At 39.2% G+C, this 25,310-nt stretch overlaps 1 protein-coding gene across 1 annotated transcript in view; it reads left to right on the forward strand.

Moving 5' to 3' along the window:
* The window catches only part of LOC123498984 (chloroplastic lipocalin-like), a 52,289-nt gene extending 28,107 nt beyond the window's left edge, over nucleotides 1-24,182 (forward strand). Inside the window, exons 4-7 of the mRNA XM_045246619.1 lie at nucleotides 13,287-13,481; nucleotides 22,456-22,674; nucleotides 23,309-23,405; nucleotides 23,839-24,182. Coding sequence (XP_045102554.1) covers nucleotides 13,287-13,481; nucleotides 22,456-22,674; nucleotides 23,309-23,405; nucleotides 23,839-23,969 — 642 coding nt within the window. The 3' untranslated portion in view covers nucleotides 23,970-24,182. The remainder of the gene's footprint in view (nucleotides 1-13,286; nucleotides 13,482-22,455; nucleotides 22,675-23,308; nucleotides 23,406-23,838) is intronic.
* Nucleotides 24,183-25,310: the final 1,128 nt, after the last annotated feature.

The following is a 25,310-nucleotide window of genomic DNA, read 5'->3' on the forward strand; positions in this document are numbered from 1 at the left end:
TCAAAATACAACCGCATCAATTTCAATCAAAACACACTTTATCAATCAATATAGCATAAAATCATACTTCAATCACTAATCAAAAGCACAAGAAATCACACTTCAATCACTAGAATATCATAAAGTTACAAGATACAATCAAATGTAAAACATCCTATCAACATAGCCTACCAATTGAGCTCGACTGACTGCACTACAAACTTTTAAGCTCTACTTACGAACAACAGTAATTTGAGCTGAGCCATCTCTCCTTGTCTCCTCGTCTGATCCCTTCAGATCCAGGACTTCCTTCAGCAAGGCTCTCTGATTTCTCCTCTGACTTCCTAGTCCCAGCTGCTTATATTTCATATCTTTTCACAACTATTTTGCCTTGAAACTATTACCCTTAGAGTTCATTTTCGTGTCTTTCTCCCGTATAGATCCTTCTTAATCTCCTCCTTGACTCACTGTCACCTGATGTTTCCACGTCTTACTTGTCGTCAGCTGACCTTCTGTTTGCTTGTCGCCTGTCACGTTGCCCTTCTGACCTTGTTCACTAGACCCAGATATCAAATTTTCAATCTTCTCTCTTGTTCCTCTTCTCCGAACTTGTTCGTAGATTTCTAATTTGCCTTTATATCCTTAGCTTGTTTAATTTCGACTATTTCATTTTGACATTATTTATGTATCTGCCATTATTATAGGTCTCTTGCCGCCTTCTGCTGCTCTCCTGAAACTTCCTTTGGTATCTGCTATTAGTATTATCTACCCTTCATTTTGTCTTTTCACTTCTACTTCTGTTTCCTAAAGTTCCCCCTGGATGCTATTGTCATACTCTGGTTCACATGTGATCTGTACTGTTATCTTACTATTTGCTTTACGTATGTACTGTTTGCTCGTCCACATCTTCTGCTTCTCTGTCTATTCTTCTCTTCCTTCTATCTTCTGCCTCTCTTATTTCCATTTCTTCTGTTTTGTTTCTGTGCCTTCCTTGATATTTTTTTCTATTTTCTCCTGCTCCTGCATCATCTCAGGTCACAACATATGCGATCTTGTGCTTCTAATATCATATTCTTCTCTCAGGATTAGTTTCTCATTATCTACTTGATCCATTCCGTTAATCAATTTATAAACTTGTATCAGATTCCCTCTCTCTCTTCTCTGTTCCAGGGTTGGTAGATCCATTGCTTTAGTCTCTCCTCATATGTCATCCCTTTAAATTCTGGAACCATTCTTGTAGCCATTTTTGTAGTCTCTCAATTTCCTTATGTGTTTCTTTTTTGGGGGTCACAACTCCTGCATATTCCAATCTAGGTCTTATTTTAGTACTTATCAATTTCTTCATCATTTCTTTGTCCATGTAGTGAAATGCTAATCCAATATTCCTTAGCAAATTATATGTTTCTGAAAATTCTATCAATATAGCTTACTGGTTGATTGTTTCTTTATTACTCTTTCACACATCTTATATATTACACTAGTTAGTGATACCAGTCTGTAATTTAAAGGTTCTTCCTTCCTTCCTTCCTTATATATGGGAACCACCTCAACTCTTTTCCATTCTACTGGTACTGTTCCATTTTCTATTGAGCATTTTATGATGATGTATATAGGACTTGCTAGTTCTTCCCTACATTCTTTTAATATTCTGCCTGAGACTTCATCCAGTCCCATTGCCTTCTCTTCATCTAATTCTGTCATCAACTCTTTTTATTTCAAGCTTGGTTACTTTAATCTCTTTCATATAGATGGTCTCTCTATTACCCTGTGGTCTTTCAAATTTGGATTCCTTAATAAAGACCTCCTGAAATTTACTATTTAACAGTTCTGCCATGCTTTTTGGGTCTTCCATCATCCTGTTCTCTCCTTTTGACCTTTCTATTGTTTCTCTTTGCCTTATTTTTCCATTTATGAACCTGTAGAACAATTTTGGTTGCTCCTTACATTTTTCGACAAAGTCCTTTTCATAGTTTCTTTCCTCTTCCTTCCTCACCTTAACATAGTAATTTCTCTTTGCTTTGAAATTTTCCTTATTTTCTGAATTTCTATTTCTCCTCCACCTTTTCCATGCTCCATCTCTTTTCTCCTTTGCCCTAGCACACCTTTCGTTAAACCAATCTTTCTTTCCTTCTTCTTTAAGTCTATATTTTGGGATATATTCCCTGACTCCTGTTTTGTATATTTCCAAAAATAAGTTATATTTCTCTTGCACCCTCTCTGAATTTTCCATCTCCTCCCAGTTAAAGTTTTTAAGATAGTTCTTGAGGTTCTCAATATCAGCCTTTCTGTAGTTTAATCGGTCTCCTTTGTATGATTCGTCTCTATCTTCCTTTCCCTCTTCTATATCTATTTATAATATTACATGGTCACTCTTTCCCAATGGGCACTTACATCTTATATCATAATTAATTTGTATACCCCTTGTAAAAACCAGGTCCAATCTTGCTGGCTTATCATTTCCTCTGAATCTTGTGTTTTCCTTTACTCTTTGGTCCATCATATTATCTATCATTAGAATCAGGAATCTATCTCCCCAGGCTTCTTGCCCCATACCACTTTCATAATTTTCCCAGTCCACTTCTTTACAGTTGAAATCTCCTACTAATATCACTTTTCTCCCTTCTTTAATGATTCTCGTTAGACTCCTTATTGTGTCATCTATCATGTCTTTATATTCTTGATTGGTCCATGAATTTTTTTTTGGTGGCACATATGTTCCAATGATGGTTAACTCTTTATTATTATGTATCTTAATATACAGTACTTCTGCTTTTCCTTCCCCACACTCCACTTGGTTTACTACCATCTCTTTCCTTAACATCATCATGACTCCTCCTCCTCCTTTACCCACTCGGTCTCTTCTCCATATAGTATACCTATTATCCATGTCTATTTTTATTGCCTCATTAAGTTTTGTTTCAACCAGGCATACAATATTCGGTTCTTCTTTCTTTACGTAATCTCTTAATTCTAATTTACTTGATAAAACCCCATCTATGTCTGTATACATATTTTTAATCTCTTGTTCTTATCATTTTTAGTTAAACTTGCTTCATTTTTTTCTCTTCCTTCTCTTTTATATAGCATTTCCTTATCCTGTCTCCTAGAATTCTCCAAAAAATTGCCTTCTCCTCCTCTGACCTCTCATTATTTTTTTCTCTTGCTTCTGCCACCAGTTCGTTGTGTGTCTCCTTTCCTTCTCATTTATATTTTTTTTAATATATATATACACACACAGTAATACTCCGCTTAACGAACAGGATAGGGGGTGTCAAAGCTGTTCATAGAGCGAAAATTCGTTAAGCGGACATAATTTTCCCATAGGAAATAATGGAAATAGGGGGATGCTTTCTCTTTCTAACATACCATATGAGTTAGTTTTTATATATATATATATATTACGTTTGGTAGCATATTCCACCTTGTACCACTACTTTATGATGTCAAATAAATCATTGGAAGTTAGAGGAGCTCACAAATTCTCTCACATTCTCATTTATGTTCACAAAACATTTGTATTAGCTTTTTACAAACCTTAAGAAAGGATGTTTTGTAATGTATAAAGTGAAATCTTTGTAATCCAATGAGATGAGATGAGCCACAGACAGGAGACTCGCACGACTCGGCCGCTTCTTCTTGACTCTTTAGCATCTGTTGTCTTTCCCCATGATATTTGTTTCCTCTCCTCTATTGCCTGCTATAATGGATATCATATCTTATATTCATATCGCTCATGCCATGATAACCTCAACTCCTCACTTTTTATTGAAATACCGCGGTTTTCAATCACCACTATCACCAGTACCACGGAGTCATTATCCTGATGGCATCTTATGAATACTAAGATATGATATCCATTTTCAAACAATATCTATAAACATCATGATGTCACATCAAAAGAAGAAGCTTTGAGTGGCGCGATCTCCTGCTTTGTCTGTCTCATCTCATCTCTGCTTTATTTTTGGTATTCCATGTATGATTTCACTTTATGCATTACAAAACAATCCTTTCTTTTTGTAAAAAGCTTACAAATGTTTTTGAACATAAATGCATATATAGACAGTAACACCACCTATTGTTCCTAGCAACCTAAAAGCAACCTTGTCACCGTCCCTCCACGCGTTCATGGATGTCATTTTGCTGCAAGAGGCTGCTCTGACGTTGTTAAAGAATCTTGGATCCAGCTCCAGGAGCGTTAGAGACAGAGGTGGGGAGCCAGCCAATCACATCAAAGCTACCGCGTTTGGTCCCTCACCCGGCAAATTCAAACCCAGAAAATTCGCTAAAACATGTTTGTATGTTATGCACTTTTGGTCAAACTTTATACAGTACGTTAAACCGGAAATTCTTCAACGTTCTTAAGCATATTCTGTATATATATATATATATATATATATATATATATATATATATATATATATATATATATATATCTTTGCAACCTTCTGTTTCTCTGAGTTTTGTTGTTTTATATAGTATTTCTTCTGTTGCTGCTTGTGAATTTACTAGTATCTTAATTGGTCTCACTGTTCCTTCTTGATATGGTCCCATTCTGTGGATTTCTTCTACTTCCTCTTCTAAGTTCTGTCTATCCTCGTCATTTAGATTCTTTAGTAGTCTTCGACTGATTTCATTTCCTCTTTTTCCTTCTTAGTCTATATTTTATTTTTTTCTTTCAGGCCAAAAATAATTACACTTTTTTTCTGCAATTTCCCTTACTAGATTTTTAAGGACTCCTATCATTTTGTTTGCCATATTCTCATCTCTTTCTTTTAACTGCTCTTGAAACACTTCCTGAAAATTTTCCTTGTCTTTCTTATCTTGGACTCTCTATGCCTGTACTTCTTTTTTAATCACGTCCTGTACTCTTTCCTCTTCTTTGTTTACTAGATCTTTCAGTTCCTCTTTTTCTTTTTCGGCTTTACCAAGTCCTTCTTTCATCTGTTTCTTGTACTTAGTTATACTGTACTTCCTTTATCATTTCCTCGTTTTCTTCTCTTAGCCTAGCTTTGTTTTCTTCCACTGTGTGTGTATTTACCTATTTGTATTTACCTATTTGTGTATTACAGGGCCCGAGCTAAGCTCTCTGTGTCCTGTCTCTTTGTCCATTCCTGTCATATCTCTCTTTCATCTGATTGACACACACCGCATCAACGACATCACTGCTCAGTTTATTCCACTTATCAATGCTACGATGCGGGAACTGTATTTTCTCCCGTCATTTAGACAGATGTCTTTTATTAGCTTTTTCCATGTCCTCAGATGATTACTTGTGGTCACCTTTATCAACTCTCTGTCCAGTATGTCAATCTTGTTCACCAATTTATACATAGTTATCATGTCTCCTCTTGTTCTTCTCTCTTCTAATGTGGTCAGTCCCAGCTTTCTCAGTCTTTCCTCATAGTCTAACTCCCTGAGTCCTGGTACCATTCTTGTTGCCAGCCTCTGTACCCTTTCCACCTTCTTCACATTTTTCTTCATATGCGGTGACCAGACACAAGCTGCATATTCTAACTGGGGTCTTATTAAGGTACATAATATCTTCTTCATCATTCCTTCATCTAGGTAGTGGAATGCAAGGCCAATATTTTGAAGCATGTTATATGTTTTCCCAAAAATCTTGTTAATGTGTTTCTCCAGTGACAAAGTGTTTTGCACGGTTATTCCTAAGTCTTTCTCCTCATTGGTCTCTTTAATTTTCTCATCACCCAGCCTGTAATCCCAGTTTGGTCTGTATCTACTTCTTCCCATTTTCATAACATGGGTCTTAGTCTATATTAAATTCCATCTGCCACTCCTTACTCCACTCATATATTTTATCAAGATCTTCCTGTAACTTGTTACAATCTTCCACATTCCTTACTCTCCTCATAATTTTAGTATCATCCGCAAACATGTGTGTGTGTGTGTGTATTTACCTACCTAATTGTAACATACGGGAAAAGAGCTATGCTTGTGTTGTCCCGTCTCCATATCTATTAATGTCCAGCTTTTTCTTAAAATCATGAATATTCCTTGCGTTGACCACTTCCACGTCTAAACTATTCCATGCTTCCACCCTTCTATGAGGGAAGCTATATTTTTCACATCTCTCCTATAAGTGGCCATTTTAGTTTTTCCCATGCCCTCTCGACATTCTTTCATTCCACATACACAGATCTTCCCTATCCATTTTTCCATGCCAATCATCACTCTGTATATTGCTATCAGGTCTCCCCTTTCTCTTCTGTTTTCCAGGGTCGGAAGTTGCATTCTTTTCAGTCTGTCTTCATAAGTCAAATCTCTTAAGTCAGGCACCATTTTGTTGCAGCCCTCTGTACTTTCTCTAGTTTCCTTATGTGTTTCTTTAAGTTCGAGCCCACTGTATTGTTGCATATTCAAGCCTCGGTCTTATCATTGCAGTAATTATTTTCTTCATCATTTCTTCATCTAAATATACGAACGCCACTCTTATGTTCCTCAATAAGTTCAATACTTCTCCAATTATTTTGTTTATATGTCTCTCTGGCGATAGGTCATTGGTAATTGTCACCCCAAGGTCTTTTTCTTCATGACTGGTTTTATGTCTTCATTTCCTATCTTGTACATACTCCTGATTCTTCTTTCACTCTTGCCAAACTCTATTTTCTTGCATTTTGTCGTGTTGAACTCCATTTGCCATGTACAGCTCCATTTCCATATTCTGTCCAAGTCTTCCTGGAGTAGTTCGCAATCTTTGTCACATCTCACTTTTCTTAACAATTTTGCATCGTCTGCAAATAGGCTCACATAACTGGACACCCCATCCACCATGTCATTTATGTAGACCACGAACATTACTGGTGCCAACACTGATCCCTGTGGAACTCCACTCTCCACCAAGCCCCATTCTGATGGTCTGTCCTTAATTATTGTTCTCATTTCTCTTCCTACCAAAAGTCTTCCATCCATTTTAGTAAACTGCCATGCACTCCTCCTACCATTTCAAGTTTCCAGATCAGTCTCTGGTGTGGTACCTTATCAAAGGCCTTTTTTAAATCCAGATATATTCCATCAGCCCAACCATCTCTTTCCTGTATTACATCTATCACCCTCGAATAGTAACATATCAGGTTTGTCGTGCATGAACGCCCTTTTCTAAAACCAAATTGACACTCACAAAGTATGTCATTTTTCTCCAAGAAGTCTGTCCATCTATTCTTCACCACCCTCTCACACATCTTAGCTACCACACTTGTAAGTGACACTGGTCTATAGTTCAATGGGTCTCTCTTGTTACCTGATTTATAGATTGGGACAATGTTAGCTCTTTTCCAGTCTTGGGGCACTACACCTTCCCTTAATGAGGCATCAATTACTTCACAAACTTTTTCTGCCAGTTGCTCCTGCATTCTCTTAAAATCCATCCTGATACCCCATCAGGTCCCACAGCTTTTCTCACTTCTAAACTCCCCATCATATTCTTGATCTCCTCCACAGTTACTTGAAACTCCTTCATAATCCCTTTCTGTTCCATTACCAGTGGTTTGTCAAAAGCAGTCTCCTTTGTGAATACCTTCCGAAAGCATCCATTCATAGCCTCTGCCATTTCCTGGGATCCTCACTGCATACTCCATTTACTTCTAAACTTTCAATACTTTCTCTATTTTTGATGTTGTTGTTCACATGTCTGTAAAAAGCCTTGGTTGGTCTTTACATTTATCAATTATATCCTTTTCTTGTTTCTTTCTTTCTTCTCTTCTAATCAACACATATTCATTTCTTGCTCTTTTGTAACTTTCCCACTGCTTAATCCGTCTTTTCCTTCTCCACCTCTTCCATGCATCCTCTTTTCTTGTTCTAGCCTTTTCACATCTATCGTTAAACCAGTCCTGCTTTCCAACTTCTCTATGTTGTCTTATTGGTACAAATTTTTCTCACCTTCTTTGTATATTTTTATAAATTCCTTCCACTTTTCATTTGCTCCTTAGCACTCTTGAATTTCATCCAATTTGTCTCTTGAAAGAATTTCTTTAGGTTTCCAAAATCTGTCTTGGCATAATTCCATCTTCCCACTTTATATTCTTCATTTCTTCTAGATTTCTCTTCATCTATCACCTTGAACTCCAAAACTGCATGATCACTCTTTGCTAAAGGGCACTCCACCCTCATCTCCTCAATGACCATTGGCTCTGTACTAAAGACCAAGTCCAGTCTTGACGATGCTCCCTCTCCTCCAAACCTAGTATCTTCTTTGACCCACTGAGTTAACACATTTTCCATTGCCAGTGTCAATAGTGTATTTCCCATGTTGTCTCTGATCCTTCCATTGACCAGTCCTCCCAACACACCTCTTTACAATTAAAATCTCCCATCATTATAGTTCGTTCACAGCCACCCAACATTTCTTCCAGACATGTTCCTGTATCACTTATCATTTCTTCATATTCCTGTACTGACCATGCATTTGTCTTAGGTGGTACGTACACCACTATGTAGTGCCTCTTTTTCCTTCATTAGTTTCTGCTCTGATCTTTAGCACTTCTGCCTTTCCCATACCTTCTTTCACTTGATCCACCTTTATATCTTTTTTAACCAGCAACATCACTCCTCCTCCCATCTTACCTACTCTATTTCTTTTCCAAACATTATATTTCCTTCTCCAACCATCATCAGGTCTTCTCCCTCTCTCAGTTTTGTTTCAGTAAGACCCACAATATCTGGGTTCTTGTCCCTCAAGTAATCGTTGAGTTCTAAAATCCCGATATCACTCCATTTATGTTGGAATACATTACATTCGCTCATACGTAAGTTTCTTTAGTCCTTTCTTGCTGTACTTTTCTGGGTTATGAACCACTTCCTCAGTCTCATATCCAAGATTCTCCAGAAAAACTCTTTCTTCTCCTCTTCTGTCCTCTCTTCATTTTTTTTCAAAGCCTCCTTTCTCAACTCATTTAACATTTCTCTTTCCTTTTCACCGAGATCTCTTCTCAACCAAATCTTCCTTGTTGTTTCCTGCTGGGCTAGCCTCCATGACTTCTCCACCAATTCATCTACATCCTTTTGTGACTTAAGTTTGATTCTTATTGGCCTCATACCTTCTCCTGTGAACTTTCCAATTCTATGGAAGTCCTCTATTTCTTGTACTAGGTCTTTTCCTCCTCCTGCACCACATTAATGATATTATTTATCACCTTTTTATGTTTTCTCTCTCTCCATTTTACTCGGTGTCTTATCCTCCTCCACACCAAATATCACCACACATCTCTTTTTGTCTACAGTTTCCCTCACCAATGTCTCATTTGACTTAATAACCTTCACCACTTTCTCAGCAATCTTCTCTTCTATGATCTGTTGATCTATAATTTCAGCAAGGCCCAAAGTTTTCTCCCCAGACTCTTTGATTTCCTTTTCCAGACTTGCAACTTTGTAATTTACCTCCTTTCTTTCCACTTCCTGACTTTTTCCATTCAGCCTGCTTCTCCATCACTTTTCCTAGAGATTCTCCACATTTTCGCAATTCACTTTAATTAGCTTAACTTCCTCTTTCAGTACTTCATTTTCCTTCTTCATATCGGCACACTCTTTCATTACATTGTCATAACTCGTTTCCAGGCCCCATACTTTTCAAACAGTTTTCAATTTTACCTTCCAACTCCAGAATTTTCTTCACATAAACGCTCTTCTCCATTATTCCTTGAAATCCTGTGAAGTCTGATTCATCTTTCGAGTTCACGGCCGCCATGTTGCGCAGATGTAAACAAACCAGCTGATGGCTCAAACGCAGGCTACAGTTTATATTCACCTTCCCTGGACATTATTTTGCTAATCAACAGTTAACATGACTATATGGAGATGGGACAAACATTACAAGCTCCTTTCCCACCTTGGTTACTCTTAGGCAATGGTAACTGTAGAATTAGAGATGATTGCTCTGGAGCTCAGCGACCACATCCGCCATCGACGATGTGTGTGTGTGTGTGTGTGTGTGTAATTCACCTCAGTCACCTCCTGGTCACCCAGCCAGTCTTCCCCATTACGGAGCGAGCTCAGAGCTCATAGACCGATCTTCGGGTAGGACTGAGACCACAAAAACATACTCCACACACCGGGAAAGTGAGGTCACAACCCCTCGAGTTACATCCCGTACCTATTTTTACTGCTAGGTGAACAGGGGCTACACATTAAGAGGCTTGCCCATTTGCCTTGTGTGTGTGTGTATTTACCTAGTTGTATTTACCTAGTTGTAGTTTTACAGGGCCTGGGCTTTATGCTCGTGTGGCCCCGTCTCCATATCTACACTTATCCAATCTTACTTTAAAAGTGTGCACACTCGTTGCAGACACTACTTCTTCATCTAAACTGTTCCACGTCTCAATACATCTCTGCGGGAAACTATATTTTTTAATATCTCTCAGACATCTTCCCTTTCTCAGCTTTTTACTATGCAATCTTGTGCTTCGGGTGTCATATTCTTCTCTCAGGATCAGTTTCTCATTATCCACTTGGTCCATTCCGTTGATCAATTTATAGACTTGTATCAGGTCTCCTCTCTCCTTCTTTGTTCCAAGGTTGGTAGATCCATAGCCTTTAGTCTCTCCTCATATGTCATCCCTTCAAGTTCTGGAACCATTCTTGTAGCCATTTTTGTAGCCTCTCAATTTCCTTATGTGTTTCTTTTTATGAGGGGTCCACACTACTCCTGCATATTCCAATCTGGGTCTTATTATAGTATTTATCAATTTCTTCATTTCTTTGTCCATGTAGTGAAATGCTACTCCAATATTCCTCAGCAAATTATATGTTTCTCTAAAAATTCTATCAATATGGCTTACAGGTTGATTGTATTCTTCCATCGTCACTCCTAAGTTCTTTTCCTTTTTGACTTTCTCCAGTTCTACTCCATCTCTCATCTTATAGATTCCCACAGGTCGTCTTTCACTCTTTCCCATTTCCATGACATGGCTTTTGTTCACATTGAATTCCATTTCCCACTTCTTACTCCATTCCCAGATCTTATTTAGGTCTTCTTGCAGTATTTCACAATCCTCCTTTTGCTTTATAACTCTGCACAGTTTCGTATCATCCAAACAAATTTATGTAGCTGTTCCTCCTTCTGGCATGTCGTTAATATAAATGAGGAAAAGTACTGGTGCCAATACTGACCCATGTGGCACTCCGCTTTCTACTGCTCTCCACTTGGACTTCATATCTTTAACTACCGTCCTTATTTCTCTCCCCCTCAAATAATTTTCTATCCATCTCAATGTGCTTCCTTTTAAGCCACCCTTCTCCTCTAACTTCCACAGTAATCTTGCGTGTGGCACTTTGTCAAACGCCTTTTTTAAATCTAAATAGATGCAGTCAACCCATTCCTCTCTCTCTTGTACTCTATCAACTATTCTAGAATAGAAACTCAATAAATTAGTTACACAAGACCGTCCTTTTCTAAAACCAAATTGGCTATTTGATATTAATTTGTTGTCTTCAAGGAACTCGATCCATTGTTTCTTTATTATTCTTTCACACATCTTGCATATTACACTAGTTAGTGATACCGGTCTGTAATTTAAAGGTTCTTCTTTCCTTCCGCTCTTATATATGGGAACCACCTCAGCTCTTTTCCATTCTACTGGCACTGTTCCATTTTCTATTGAGCATTTTATGATGTTGTATATAGGACTTGCTAGTTCTTCCCTACATTCTTTCAGTATTCTGCCTGAGACTTCATCAGCTCCCATTGCCTTCTCTTCATCCAGTTCCTTCATTAACTCTTTTATTTCAAGCTTGGTTACTTTAATCTCTTTCATATAGATTGTCTCTCCATTACCCTGTGGCCTCTCAAATTTGGATTCTTTAGTAAAGACCTCCTGGAATTTTTTATTTAATAGTTCTGCCATACTTTTTGGGTCTTCCACCATCCCGTTCTCTCCTTTTAACCTTTCTATGTGTGTGTGTGTGTGTGTGTGTGTGTGTGTGTGTGTGTGTGTGTGTGTGTGTGTGTGTGTGTGTGTGTGTGTGTATTTACCTAGTTGTAGTTTTACAGGGCCTGGGCTTTATGCTCGTGTGGCCCCGTCTCCATATCTACACTTATCTAATCTTACTTTAAAAGTGTGCACACTCGTTGCAGACACTACTTCTTCATATAAACTGTTCCACGTCTCAATACATCTCTGCGGGAAACTATATTTTTTAATATCTCTCAGACATCTTCCCTTTCTCAGCTTTTTACTATGAGATCTTGTGCTTCGGATGTCATATTCTTCTCTCAAGATCAGTTTCTCATTATCCACTTGGTCCATTCCGTTGATCAATTTATAGACTTGTATCAGGTCTCCTCTCTCCCTTTTTTGTTCCAAGGTTGGTAGATCCATAGCCTTTAGTCTCTCCTCATATGTCATCCCTTCAAGTTCTGGGACCATTCTTGTAGCCATTTTTGTAGCCTCTCAATTTTCTTATGTGTTTCTTTTTATGAGGGGTCCACACTACTCCTGCAAATTCCAATCTAGGTCTTATTATAGTATTTATCAATTTCTTCATCATTTCTTTGTCCATGTAGTGAAATGCTACTCCAATATTCCTCAGCAAATTATATGTTTCTCTAAAAATTCTATCAATATGGCTTACTGGTTGATTGTTTTCTTCCATCGTCACTCCTAAGTGTGTGTGTGTGTGTGTGTGTGTGTGTGTGTGTGTGTGTGTGTGTGTGTGTGTGTGTGTGTGTGTGTGTGTGTGTGTGTGTGTTTGTTATCAAAGAAAAGCAGTTGTCTTTTTAAGGTGCTAAATGTGTTACTGGCATTTCTTGAAAGCAACTCACATGATGACACAAAATAAAGACGTCTGAAAAGTAAGGGAGGCATTGGAAGATTTTGCAAAGCTTGGGAAGAGATCACCTCACTAATTCACCTCGGTCGCCTGCTGGTCACCCAGCCAGTCTTCCCCATTACGGAGCGAGCTCAGAGCTCATAGACCAATCTTCGAATAGGACTGAGACCACAACACACTCCACACACCTGGAAAGCGAGGCCACAACCCCTCGAGTTACATCCCGTACCTGTTTACCGCTAGGTGAACAGGGGCCACACATTAAGAGGCTTGCCCATTTGCCTCGCCGCTTTCCGGGACTCGAACCCGGGCTTCTCGATTGTGAGTTGAGTGTTCTAACCACAACACTACGTGGTGTGTGTAATGTAGTACAGTCTATGTTTACTAAGGTAGTACAGTCTATGTTGAAGACAGACTTGATCAAATGATTGCTTAACCATTCTGAATTCTGTATCATTTTCTTATTGCAGCCCTTACAATTTTCACAATTGTTACTGTCTCTCTCTCTCTCTCTCTGTCTGCAGGTCATCGATACAGACTACCGAACCTATTCCTGTGTGTATTCCTGCCTGGGTGGCTATGCTGGATTCATGGCAGAGTTCATGTGGGTGTTCAGCCGCACACCCTCCCTGCCAGCCGACAAGATCAAACACTGTCACAACATCTTCACTAACATGGAAGTCAACCCAAAGAAAATGGTGCCTGTGGTGCAGCAAAGTGTAAGCCCAGCCACTGCTATTCCTTGTAAAGTCACACTCATTCAGCTAGGATGGCAAAGAAGTAGTAAGGGCATACTAGACTTCTGCCACAAAACTAGTGGACAGGTGTTTGTGTATATATATATATATATATATATATATATATATATATATATATATATATATATATATATATATATATATATATATATATAACCTGGCAGCTGCATGGCAAACCACGCTGCTCCCCGGTGATGTCAGACCTCTTTCTAAACCTTTCAGAACATAGTGTGAGAGTCCCCTTCAGCCATTTGGTTTGTGCTACCCTCTGTTCTGTGGCGTGGGAACAAATTCTGGCGATTTGCCGCCGACATGGCCTCTACCAGTGCAACAGGTGGTACCGGTGGAGGTAAAGACAATGGTGGTGGCGGCAAGGATGAAAGTGGTCGAGGGAAACAAGTAAAAAAACGGGAGTTACAGCCTTTATATCGTGTCTTATTAGCTTTATTTATTGTTTATTGATCTGTTTTGTACTTGTGTCCTAATATGTGAAGACAAAAGATTTTATTTTAGGTCGAAAGATGGTATTTTAGGGTCAAAGACTAACTTTGGCAATGACCAATGACTGATTGAAGCAAAAATAAGCAATTTATATGGTATAAAGAACTCATGCTTGGCGAAATTCGCATTTAACAGTAGTTTCGCCAGACTAATTAATTCGCCTAGTGTGGGGGCTTACTGTATATATATATATATATATATATATATATATATATATATATATATATATATATATATATATATATATATATATATATATATATTGGTTTGCTTAACAAAAACTCGCTTCATGAACATATTTTTAGGAACGTAACCCGTTTATTAAGTGGGGGTTGCCTGTATATAATATATACAGTAAGCCCCCACACATGGTGAATCTCAGCTTGGCAAAATTCACTTTTGGCGGTAGGGTGGCCACAGACCACCGAGTGCATGCTTGGCGATTTCAATTCAAACTTATATATATATATATATATATATATATATATATATATATATATATATATATATATATATATATATATATATACAGTAAGCCCCCACACTAGGCGAATTAATTAGTCTGGCGAAACTACTGTTAAATGCGAATTTCGCCAAGCATGAGTTCTTTATACCATATAAATTGCTTATTTTTGCTTCAATCAGTCATTGGTCATTGCCAAAGTTAGTCTTTTGACCCCTAAAATACCATCTTTCGACCTAAAATAAAATCTTTTGTCTTCACATATTAGGACACAAGTACAAAACAGATCAATAAACAATAAATAAAGCTAATAAGACACGATATAAAGGCTGTAACTCCCGTTTTTTCACTTGTTTCCCTCGACCACTTTCATCCTTGCCGCCACCACCATTGTCTTTACCTCCACCGGTACCACCTGTTGCACTGGTAGAGGCCATGTCGGCGGCAAATCGCCAGAATTTGTTCCCACGCCAGCAGAACAGAGGGTAGCACAAACCAAATGGCTGAAGGGGACTCTCACACTATGTTCTGAAAGGTTTAGAAAGAGGTCTGACATCACCGGGGAGCAGCGTGGTTTGCCATGCAGCTGCCAGGGGACCTCTAAGTTTGAATTGAAATCGCCAAGCATGCACTCGGTGGTCTGTGGCCACCCTACCGCCAAAAGTGAATTTTGCCAAGCTGAGATTCACCATTTGTGGGGGCTTACTGTATATATTATATACAGGCAACCCCCACTTAATAAACGGGTTACGTTCCTAAAAATATGTTCATGAAGCGAGTTTTTGTTAAGCAAACCAATTATAACAACTTTAACCCCTGACTTGAACTTCCATTGAGAGTAAACAAAGCGAGAGTGCATTATAGTACAGTGAAAGGTTTAATGAAAGTAAAAATTATGAAGTTAAACATTTAAGTAGTTTAATTTAAGTCATTATAATGTGCACTAATGTACGTAACTTTATAATGTTGATCTTAAATTTATGAAGGGAGGGAGAGTGAAACGGGAAAGACACTAACCGGCAACCTGTGGAATGTAAACAAAGGGCGCATCATTGTATCACATACAAAACTTATGTACCACATTTCCACAAGGCTTTCCATTTTATCAATAGCAGAATCACGAGTTCAGGTGGTTCTTTTAGCTTTCAAAGAAGATATGGTCTCACCTGCCTTCTTAATAGAGCCTGCTGACTTGAAAATAGTAGAGACAGTAGATGGAGTCAAGCCATGGTGGCGTGCAATGCTATTAGTTTTCTCGCCTCTCGTGTCTGTGAATAATATCAGCTTCACTTCGAGAATAAGAGACTTCCTGGTCTTCTTAGCAACGCTAGGCGACATTGCAGGGTGTTTTGGTGGTATGTTGAGTTTGCGAAGACGAGCTGCTGCTGACGCTGTTATTCTTTTAAACTAGGGGGAGTGAGTGGTGTGCGTTTTGTCCATGATAGGCGCTGGTGTATTCAAAAGCCTGTCGGCTTGCATGATACGGCGGGGCTTTCAAACTTGGAAAAAATTACTTGGATAAAATTTCATTAAAGCGAGTTTGGTGTTCGTTAATCGAGCAGATGGTAGTAAAAGAAAACGTTCATTGTAGTGAAATTTTGTCATGTGAACTTTCGTTAAGCGGGGTTTGCCTGTATACAGTATATATATATATATATATATATATATATATATATATATATATATATATATATATATATATATATATATATATATATATATATATATATATATATATATATATATATATATATATATATATATATAAGGGTCTCGGTTTACGTCAGAGTTACGTTCCTGAAACATGACGTAAGTCGATTTTGTACGTAACTCGAGTTTCCGTACATTTCAAAGCATATTATGGAATTTTCAACCAATCATTGTTTATGGTCATTCAGGTAAGTTAAAGGTTATATTGTTATATTATTTACAACTATGTAGGAATATGAAACACAAGCTTGTTTTTGTTGTTGATTAGGGCCACGAACGCGAAGGACTGAAGTTAATAGTTTAACTATAGTTAAACAAGACATGATCCCCATGTATGGGATCACAGATTGTAGAGGATTTTGCTGTAGGACTTAGCCCTGTTAATGGGCCAAATATTTAGAATTAGTATATAATGTATTGTGTACTTGTAAGTGTATCTTTAAGTACTGATGACGAGGTCGCTGTGCAACTGAAACAGGATAACCTAGATGGGCCCTGGTGGCCCTTTGTTATCCTATTATTTATGTTATGTTATGTTATGTTGCAGAGAGGGGTGGACGCCTGAGGCCGCCAGAAGGGTAGGCAGGTCAAATGTTGTGACGCTCAGGGTGGACAGCTGGGAGCGTAGTGCAGAGCGGAGGGAGTAGAAGCGTGGGCAGTGGGGCAGGAAAAGCAATAAGAAAGGGCAATAGGGATCAGCAGACAGGTGCAGACGGTGCAAGTGAGCTGTGAATGTCGTGTGGCCCAGGCGAAGGCTCCGGAGTTTTTATTGTTGTGATGGGTGTGCAAGCCCTCAAGGTCGTCAACCTCCCCGTTGTCATGGTAACGGGCTTCCCATTTTCTTCTTCACTCCCTTACACACAGCTGCTGCCTCCCTTCTCATGACTTTTAATTATGTCCTCTTTTTCTTGTAGCGTAATGGTTTTCCTTTTCTTAGCATCACTGCTGTCACTAAGAAGTTTTCTCTTTGGTGCCATTGAGCAAGATACTAAGAAATTGAGTCAGTAAACGCAGAAGTAGGATAACACTCTTGCCAGGGGCGACGGTGTGGTGGAACTGAGGCAGGGTGTTATTGTATTCAAGTGTGAGGCGGGCAGTGTGGCGGGCAACCACCAACAATAACAATAAATCCGCACTTTACGATTTATAAATTTTCAATTTTTTAAATCTTAAATTGCCTTATAGTGGACTGACGTAACTACGAGTTTGACATAACTCGAGACCGACGTAACCCGAGACTTTACTGTATATATATATATATATATATATATATATATATATATATATATATATATATATATATATATATATATATATATACAGGCAATCCCCGCTTAATGAAGGGGTTATGTTCCTAAAAAACGCTTCGTTATGCGAACCAATTATAATAAGTTTAACCCCTGACTTGAACTGCCATTGAGAGTAAACAAAGCAAGAGTGTATCATAGTACTGTCTACTATTTGCAAGTCAGCAGACTCTATTAAGAAGGCTGGTGAGACCGTATCTTCCTCGCAAGCTAAAAGAACCACCTGAACTCGTGACTCTACAATGGATAGAATGGAAAGCCTTGTGGAAATGTGGTACATAAATTTTGTATGCGGTACCATGATGCACACTTTGTTTACATTCCACAGGTTGCCGGCTAGTGTCTTTCCCGTTTCACTCTCCCTCTCTTCATAAAGTTAAGATCATCAACATTATAAAGTTACGTACATACATACATTAGTGTACATTATAATGACTTAAATTAAACTACCTAAATGTTTAACTTCATAATTTTTACTTTCATTAAACCTTTTACTGTACTATGATGCACTCTCGCTTTGCTTACTCTCAATGGAAGTTCAAATCAGGGGTTAAATTTGTTATAATCGGTTAAACAACGAAGTGTTTTTTAGGAACATAACCCCTTCGTTAAACGGGATTGCCTGAATGTATGTATGTATGTATATATATATATATATATATATATATATATATATATATATATATATATATATATATATTGTGAGGGGCACCGTCTTAATCTCCTTTAATTTATTATTTCATTATGTGCCTATTATATGGCGGCCACCCAGTGCGGGCCCCTCGGGCTGTTCTGCTGAGCAGACAACCCACCTCCCTCTTCTCGCTTCTCGTTGTAAGCAGGAGTCAGTACCAAGGTAGTCTTCAGCTGAGGTGGACACGGACGCTCGTGGATCTGGCACATGGTAGAGCTACGTGTTGCTGGGCTTCTCTAGGTGCTCACTAGTCATTGGTCTGGGAGTTGTGCCCTCCCTTGAGTAGTTGGCTTGCTACTCGGTAGACCGTGGCTGTGTCCTAAGGAAAGTGTGGCCAGTTGGGGCTGCATTTCCTGTCTGGCGTTCGTCCACTCGTGGTGGCGGCGTGGGAGAGATGCGTTAGTGTCTCGTCTTGATTGTTGTCATGTGGTGGCCGTAGTCACTAGTGTGTTTTGGTGGACAACTGTGTGCCCCCATCATCTGTTGTGTAGTATCAGTAATATACTGTTTATAGTACCAGCCAGTCTTCAGCTGAGGTAACACGTACGCTCTGGGCACAAGATAGAGATACGTGTGCTGGACTGTGTGTTAGAGGTACTCAAGTAGTCATTGGTTTGGAAGTTGTGCCCTCCTTGAGTAGCTGGCATGCTACTGGTGGACCGTGACTGTTAGAGCAACGGGCTTGTTGCTCTAGGAGAAGCGTAGTTGGTCTGGCTGCACTTCTGTTTTGCGTCCGTCCTGTCTTGTGGCGGCAACACGTGGGAGAGACGCGGCATTGTCTCGGCCTGTTTGTCCTGTGGTGGCCGTAGTCACCAGTGTGTTTTGGTGGGCGGCTGTGTGCCCCCATCATCTTTTGTAAAGCCCCAATAGTATACTGTGTTGTAGTGGTTGTAGCCACGCACACTAGTGAAGGCTGAGAGGCTTCATGCTGTCGGCCAGATGTGCGTAGTTCTCGTCCGTCAGACTTGTCTGTGACGAGTATCTGGATTCCTTGTATGGCTGTTGTCACCCGTAGGTGGTGTCTGGGCTTGTGTGTACACCACCGGATGTGCTGTACACATCATATGTTGTAGTTGTCGTAGCCTACGGAAGTCAGTCTGACAGGTGTTAGGAAGCACTTGTCGTAGTAATAGATAGTATAGTAATATATACACTGCGCATGTTGTCCCAGTCTGTGATTCATCACTGTCTGTGGGCAAGGCATGTGGAGAGGCATTAATAGTTCATAGAGAAGTGGGTGGAATTGTCCTTGTAGGTGGTTTCTCTAGGGGGTATTACACATAACATCTACCATTTATAAATTCTACTTGGTTGGGTATAGGAGGAGAAGGAGTTGCTGAGGAGATTCCCTTACAGTGGGGGAAGTTATACACTGTTGGCGACCTTTTAAAGAACCTGAGTGTTACGGCTGCTGTGATTTATAGCAGTGGGGGCCCTGTGGAGTGTTATTTTCCCCACTAACTGTACAGTAATAAACTGGCGATCGTGCCAGACTAATATAATCCTCAGTGAACAGCAGCAAATAGGCACAGCTAGAGTGGTGTACGTAACAGAAAGTTGGCGACCTTGCCAGGATAAACCAAGTGCTTTATAGTGTGTAGTGTTATTGTGTGGGGTATTATTACTTATATTATTTCATTTGTTTGTGAAAACGAGTCCTTGTGAGCACCATGGAGAGAGTTACTGGCATGTTCACCTCACCAATGGATGGTGATGGTGCGAGTGTGAGCCGGCGAGAGGATAGCGGTGACTCACCACGTGGGTATGACGAGTCAACTGCGCTTGGGGTCAGTGAGGACGCATTTACTACGTGTCATGATAACGCACGTGGCGGTCCCAGAGAAGGTGATGTGGGATATATTAGCCCTGGCAGGAGTGTCGGAAGCAGGGAAGGCTCCCGACGATCTAGTTCCGCAAACATTATTGATAGTGTCCAGTCAGCTGCCAGACTGGAGGAACTGAGATGAAAGCTGGAAATGAGGAAAATGGAGATAGAAGCAGAAGAGAGGCGAGAGTTGAAGAGATTAGCTGCGGAGGAGAGACGAGAAATTCAGAGACTAGCAGCAGAGCAGGAGGCTAGAGAGGTGGAAGAGAGACGAGAGTCAAACAGACTAGCTGTGGAGGAGAGACGAGAAATTCAGAGACTAGCAGCAGAGAAGAAGGCTAGAGAGATGGAGAGAGAAAGGGCAGATAAAGATAGAGAGTTGGAGTGGGAGAGAACTCGCCATGCAGTAAGTACGCCTGGAGTTGTTGGTGGTGCAGGAGGAGGAGGAGAACAGAGTGTAGAGCGTACTTTAGTTCAGTCTCCAGCTAGTGCCTGAGTTTGATGAGGCTAAAGTGGCTGAATGGTTTGTTGGCTTCGAAAGGAAAGCCAAGGAGTTTGCTTGGTCTCGAGAGAGATGGGTAGGCTTGGTCGCGAATAAACTCAAGGGAAAAGCCTTGGAAGTTTATGATAAAATGTCAGCTGATGATCTGGATGATTATGAGGAGTTTAAGGCTGACATCTTGCGGGCATATGAGCTGCGACCAGAAGCCTATCGCTTGCAATTCAGAGAAAAGAGGAAGCGAGCTAGTGACTCCTACCTCGAGTGTGCTCGTTCACTGGAGCAGGTGTTTGAGAGGTGGATTGCAAGCGAGGGTGTTGACTCTCTCAAGGCCCTGAAGGAGTTAGTAGTTATGGAGCAGTTCACCGACATTGCTGATAAGGAGCTGGTACCTCTGTTGAGGGAGAAGAGGTTTAGGACTTTGAAGGAGGCTGCTACATGGGCTGATGATTATGTGTTGGCCCACCATCCTGTACAGCAACCTGGGAGTTGGAGCCGTAAGGAAGGTGGTCCTAAGGGAGGCCCAGGGAGTGGTGGCAGTTCTTCCTCGGGCTCTCCAGGCCATTTATATATATATATATATATATATATATATATATATATATATATATATATATATATATATATATATATATATATATATATATACACACACACACACACACACACACATATATATATATATATATATATATATATATATATATATATATATATATATATATATATATATATATATATATATATATATATATATATATATATATATATATATATATATATATATATATATATATATATATATATATATATATATATATATATATATATATATATATATATATATATATATATATATATATATATATATATATATATATATATATATATATATATATATATATATATACAGGCATCTCCCGCTTAACGAAGGGTCATACAATGAAATTTTGCTATAACGAAGGTTTAATTTTACTACCATCTGCTTGTTTAACGAACATCAAACTCGCTTTAACAAAGTTTTATCCACGTAATTTTTTCCAAGTTTGAAAGCCCCGCTGTATCATGCAAGCCGACAAGCTTTTGAATAGACCAGCGCCTCTTGTGGACAACCCACGCACCACTCACTCCCCCTGTTGAAAACAATAACAGCGTCAGCAGCAGCTCGTCTTCCCTCGCTCTACTTACCACCAAAACGCCCTATAATGTTGTCTAGCATTGCTAAGAAGACCAGGAAGTCTCTTACTCTAGAAGTGAAGCTGGATATTATTCACAGACACGAGAGGTGAGAAAACTAATAGCATTGCTCGCCACCATCTTGACTCCATCTACTGTTCCTACTATTTCAAGTCTGCTGACTGTATTAAGAAGGCTGGTGAGACCGTATCTTCCTTGCAAGCTAAAAGAACCACCTGAACTCGTGACTCTGCAATGGATAAAATGAAAAGCCTTGTGGAAATGTGGTACATAAGTTTTGTATGTGATACAATGATGCCCCCTTTGTTTACATTTCACAGGTTACCGGTTAGTGTCTTTCTCGTTTCACTCTCCCTCCATTCATAAATTTAAGATCATCAACGTTATAAAGTTACATACATACATACATTAGTGCACATTAGAGTGACTTAAATTAAACTGCCTAAATGTTTAACTTCATAATTTCTACTTTCATTAAACTTTTCACTGTACTATGATGCACTCTCGCTTTGTTTACTCTCAATGAACGTTCAAGTCAGGGGTTAAATTTGTTATAATCGATTCGCTTAATGAAATTTTGCTTGACAAAGGGTTTTTGTAGGAACGTAACCCTTTCATTAAGCGGGGGCTGCCTGTATATATATGTATATATATAAAATGAGTTTTCTTTGTCCTTCCTGGGACAGAGGTGATAGGAGGCAGCTGACAGTGCCTAAAACTTTTTTCTCTTTGTCCTCAGCCATGCCCATATGTTAAAAAGCTGGATGAGATGCTGATGGAGAGTGAGAGACACCTTCTGAAGGTGATGGGTCCTCCCTCATCCTCTACATCCTCTACACCTTCCACACCCTCCACATCCACTCCACCAACCCTTCCACCCACCACAAAGCACACTAAGGTGCAGGACAACAATGTGAAGAAGCAGATGAATGTTATTCATCAGGAAGAGGTAAAAGAGGTAAGAACTATGAAAGGTAGGAAGGAAGAACCTTTCCATTGAACTTCAAACTTATTGCTTTTATCTTTAAGAGGGAGATGGAGGAGCCTGAAAGATATGCTATATCAGTAAGCATAATGAATGGTAGATGACAGTGAAATAAGAGTTTCTTGCACATGAAAGGCACATACCGTACATCTTCTGTATGAAGAGTGCACATTTTTATGGTAGTGCATGATATGTGCTCGGCTCAAGTTGTAAGGAAGAAGCCATTTCAAGTATCACTTTGAGTTAGAGATATAATGTATGCAATTTTAGAAGTGACCCTTTATTGACCATGTGCCACCAAGCCCACCTTGGATGGCTTATGTGGTCAACAACTATTGGAGGGAACTAGTGGAATAAAGACGAACCTGTTTCTTTTCACTGCATTAGTTTGATGAACGAAAATAATTCTTTTCTTCAGCATAACCACCAGTCAAATGTGCTCACATCAGTACACCACATCAATACACCCTGCCATGTGTGTGTCAGTAGTCACCAGTGACTGTGATGGCATGCAAGGACTTACCAAACAGAAATCTAGTTTCATACTTTAGGACATATTAGTAACTTCAGCCATTCATCAGTTTCCTTTTCTTCCCTGTTCCTCAAGGACATGAAACATGATTTGAAAAGCAGCAGCAGAAACCATGATCCAGCAAAGCAAGAGAAGGCTGGCAAGACCCATGACTCACCAAGGAAATCCAATGGTACGTCCTGGTAGAGGCACCACACTGTCATCTTTCAAATTCAATATTTATAGAAAATAATCATGTACATCACACCCACAACATCTGGAGCATGTGCAAGAAGTATTGCCACATACACCTTGTGGTCAGCTGCCAGACACAATAAGTTTGTCATTTATGGAGTTTTAGAGAATTATGATAAAGATCCTCCTGCTTGTGGAGTAGCATTAGTGAGCACTTCTTTTTTTCTTCATCCTCTCAATGACAGTTCACTTCTTATCTTAGCAACAAAAATTATAATAAGAATATTACATTATCACTGTATATAATATTCATAACAATTATCTTTTTGATTGATTTAGAAATAATCCATAAACCTCGGTAAAAATTTACACCGCATTTGTAAACCACTAACATCCATTAGAGCTTATAACAATGAGTTTAATGTTTGCAGCAGTGGCCACTACCCCACCCCATGGGTCGTCTGTGAGGGAGGCCGAGAGGACAGACCCAAACACCAGCTCCACCTTCCTTCCAGCCACCCAGCTCCTCTTCCTCCTCACCACACTCCTCCTCTGTTTCTAGAAACTGCAGAGGAGAATATACTTAAGATGTACAGATCACAAACTGGAATCCAGCTATGAGTATTTGTACTCTTAATAAGCAAACTTGAATGTTTTCTGAAGTGTAAACAGTAGTGGTCACCTTACCACTCTCTCTCTCTCTCTCTCTCTCTCTCTCTCTCTCTCTCTCTCTCTCTCTCTCCAAAGATTTACAATAAAAGCCTGTTTTTAACTACCTGGTCTTTTCCATCTCCAAAGTGACCACACAGTCAACCACTGCCATATTCAGCTACAAAGGATATCCTATTATCCACTACCTACTGGAAACTTCAGATTCACAGGAATTTTTTGGTTGTTTGACTCATTAAACAAACAATACAATTTCTATAGGCAACAGTGATGACAGTTAGTACACCTTTCCTCCCTGATCTCACTCCTGCAACACACACCTAACCAGCTTGTGAATAATGTAGTGAGAGCAATCCTCCAACAAGGAAACACCAGATCCAGGCCACTTTAGTCACTCACTATAAAATGTCCTGATAAGGAGACCAACTCTGTCTGATGAGAATGTTGAAAGAGTAATGCAGATATAGTCAAAGGAAAGTCATGGCTCACCAGGATCTCCTTAAGCCTGAAGGCATGAAGGGAAAGGGAGACAAAAGAATAAAACACAGATTACAATGAGGAGAAACCAAATGATCAGGAAGCATCATTACTGGATGTTTACAAACTGAAAGAATGACTGGACAAGTGAAATTACTAGAAACACACACAAAACACACACACACACACTGTAGAATATACATAAAGCAACTTGATATTTTCAGCCTAAAAGACTGTAATTCAACACAATACTGTTTTTAAGAACCACATGAGTGACTAACAAGATACTATGCATGTTTACTAATATGTCACCACATTTGCCATTGAGTGACTGGATGGCTTACCACACATGATAAGCTCTTACAAGTCTTGTCACTATCAAAGATAATACACATGAAAGAAAGCAGAGAAAAAGAATAAGTACAGTAATATACAGTAAAACAATAAGTGATAAGAAATAGATACATAAAAACAATAAATAAATAATAATAATAATAATTACAATATCTTTATCATCACCTTTTTCTTCCACTTAATCCAAAACACAACAAAGTTATTCCCAGTCAAGAAATACAGGTTTATGGAATCAGTGGGAAATTATTAGCAATACAACTGCCTCCCTCAGCCCACCTAGTGAAAAGATGCACTATGTTCCTGGATATGACCCCCAACAAGTGCAGCTGAGAATGTGAAGTTGTCTGAGTTCTCCTGTCTGATTGCTTTGAGTGGTTGTTGTAGAGCAATGGACCAAAGGTGA

This window comes from Portunus trituberculatus, chromosome 48 (genome assembly GCF_017591435.1).
Source record: "Portunus trituberculatus isolate SZX2019 chromosome 48, ASM1759143v1, whole genome shotgun sequence".
NCBI classification, from domain to species: Eukaryota; Metazoa; Arthropoda; class Malacostraca; order Decapoda; family Portunidae; genus Portunus; species Portunus trituberculatus.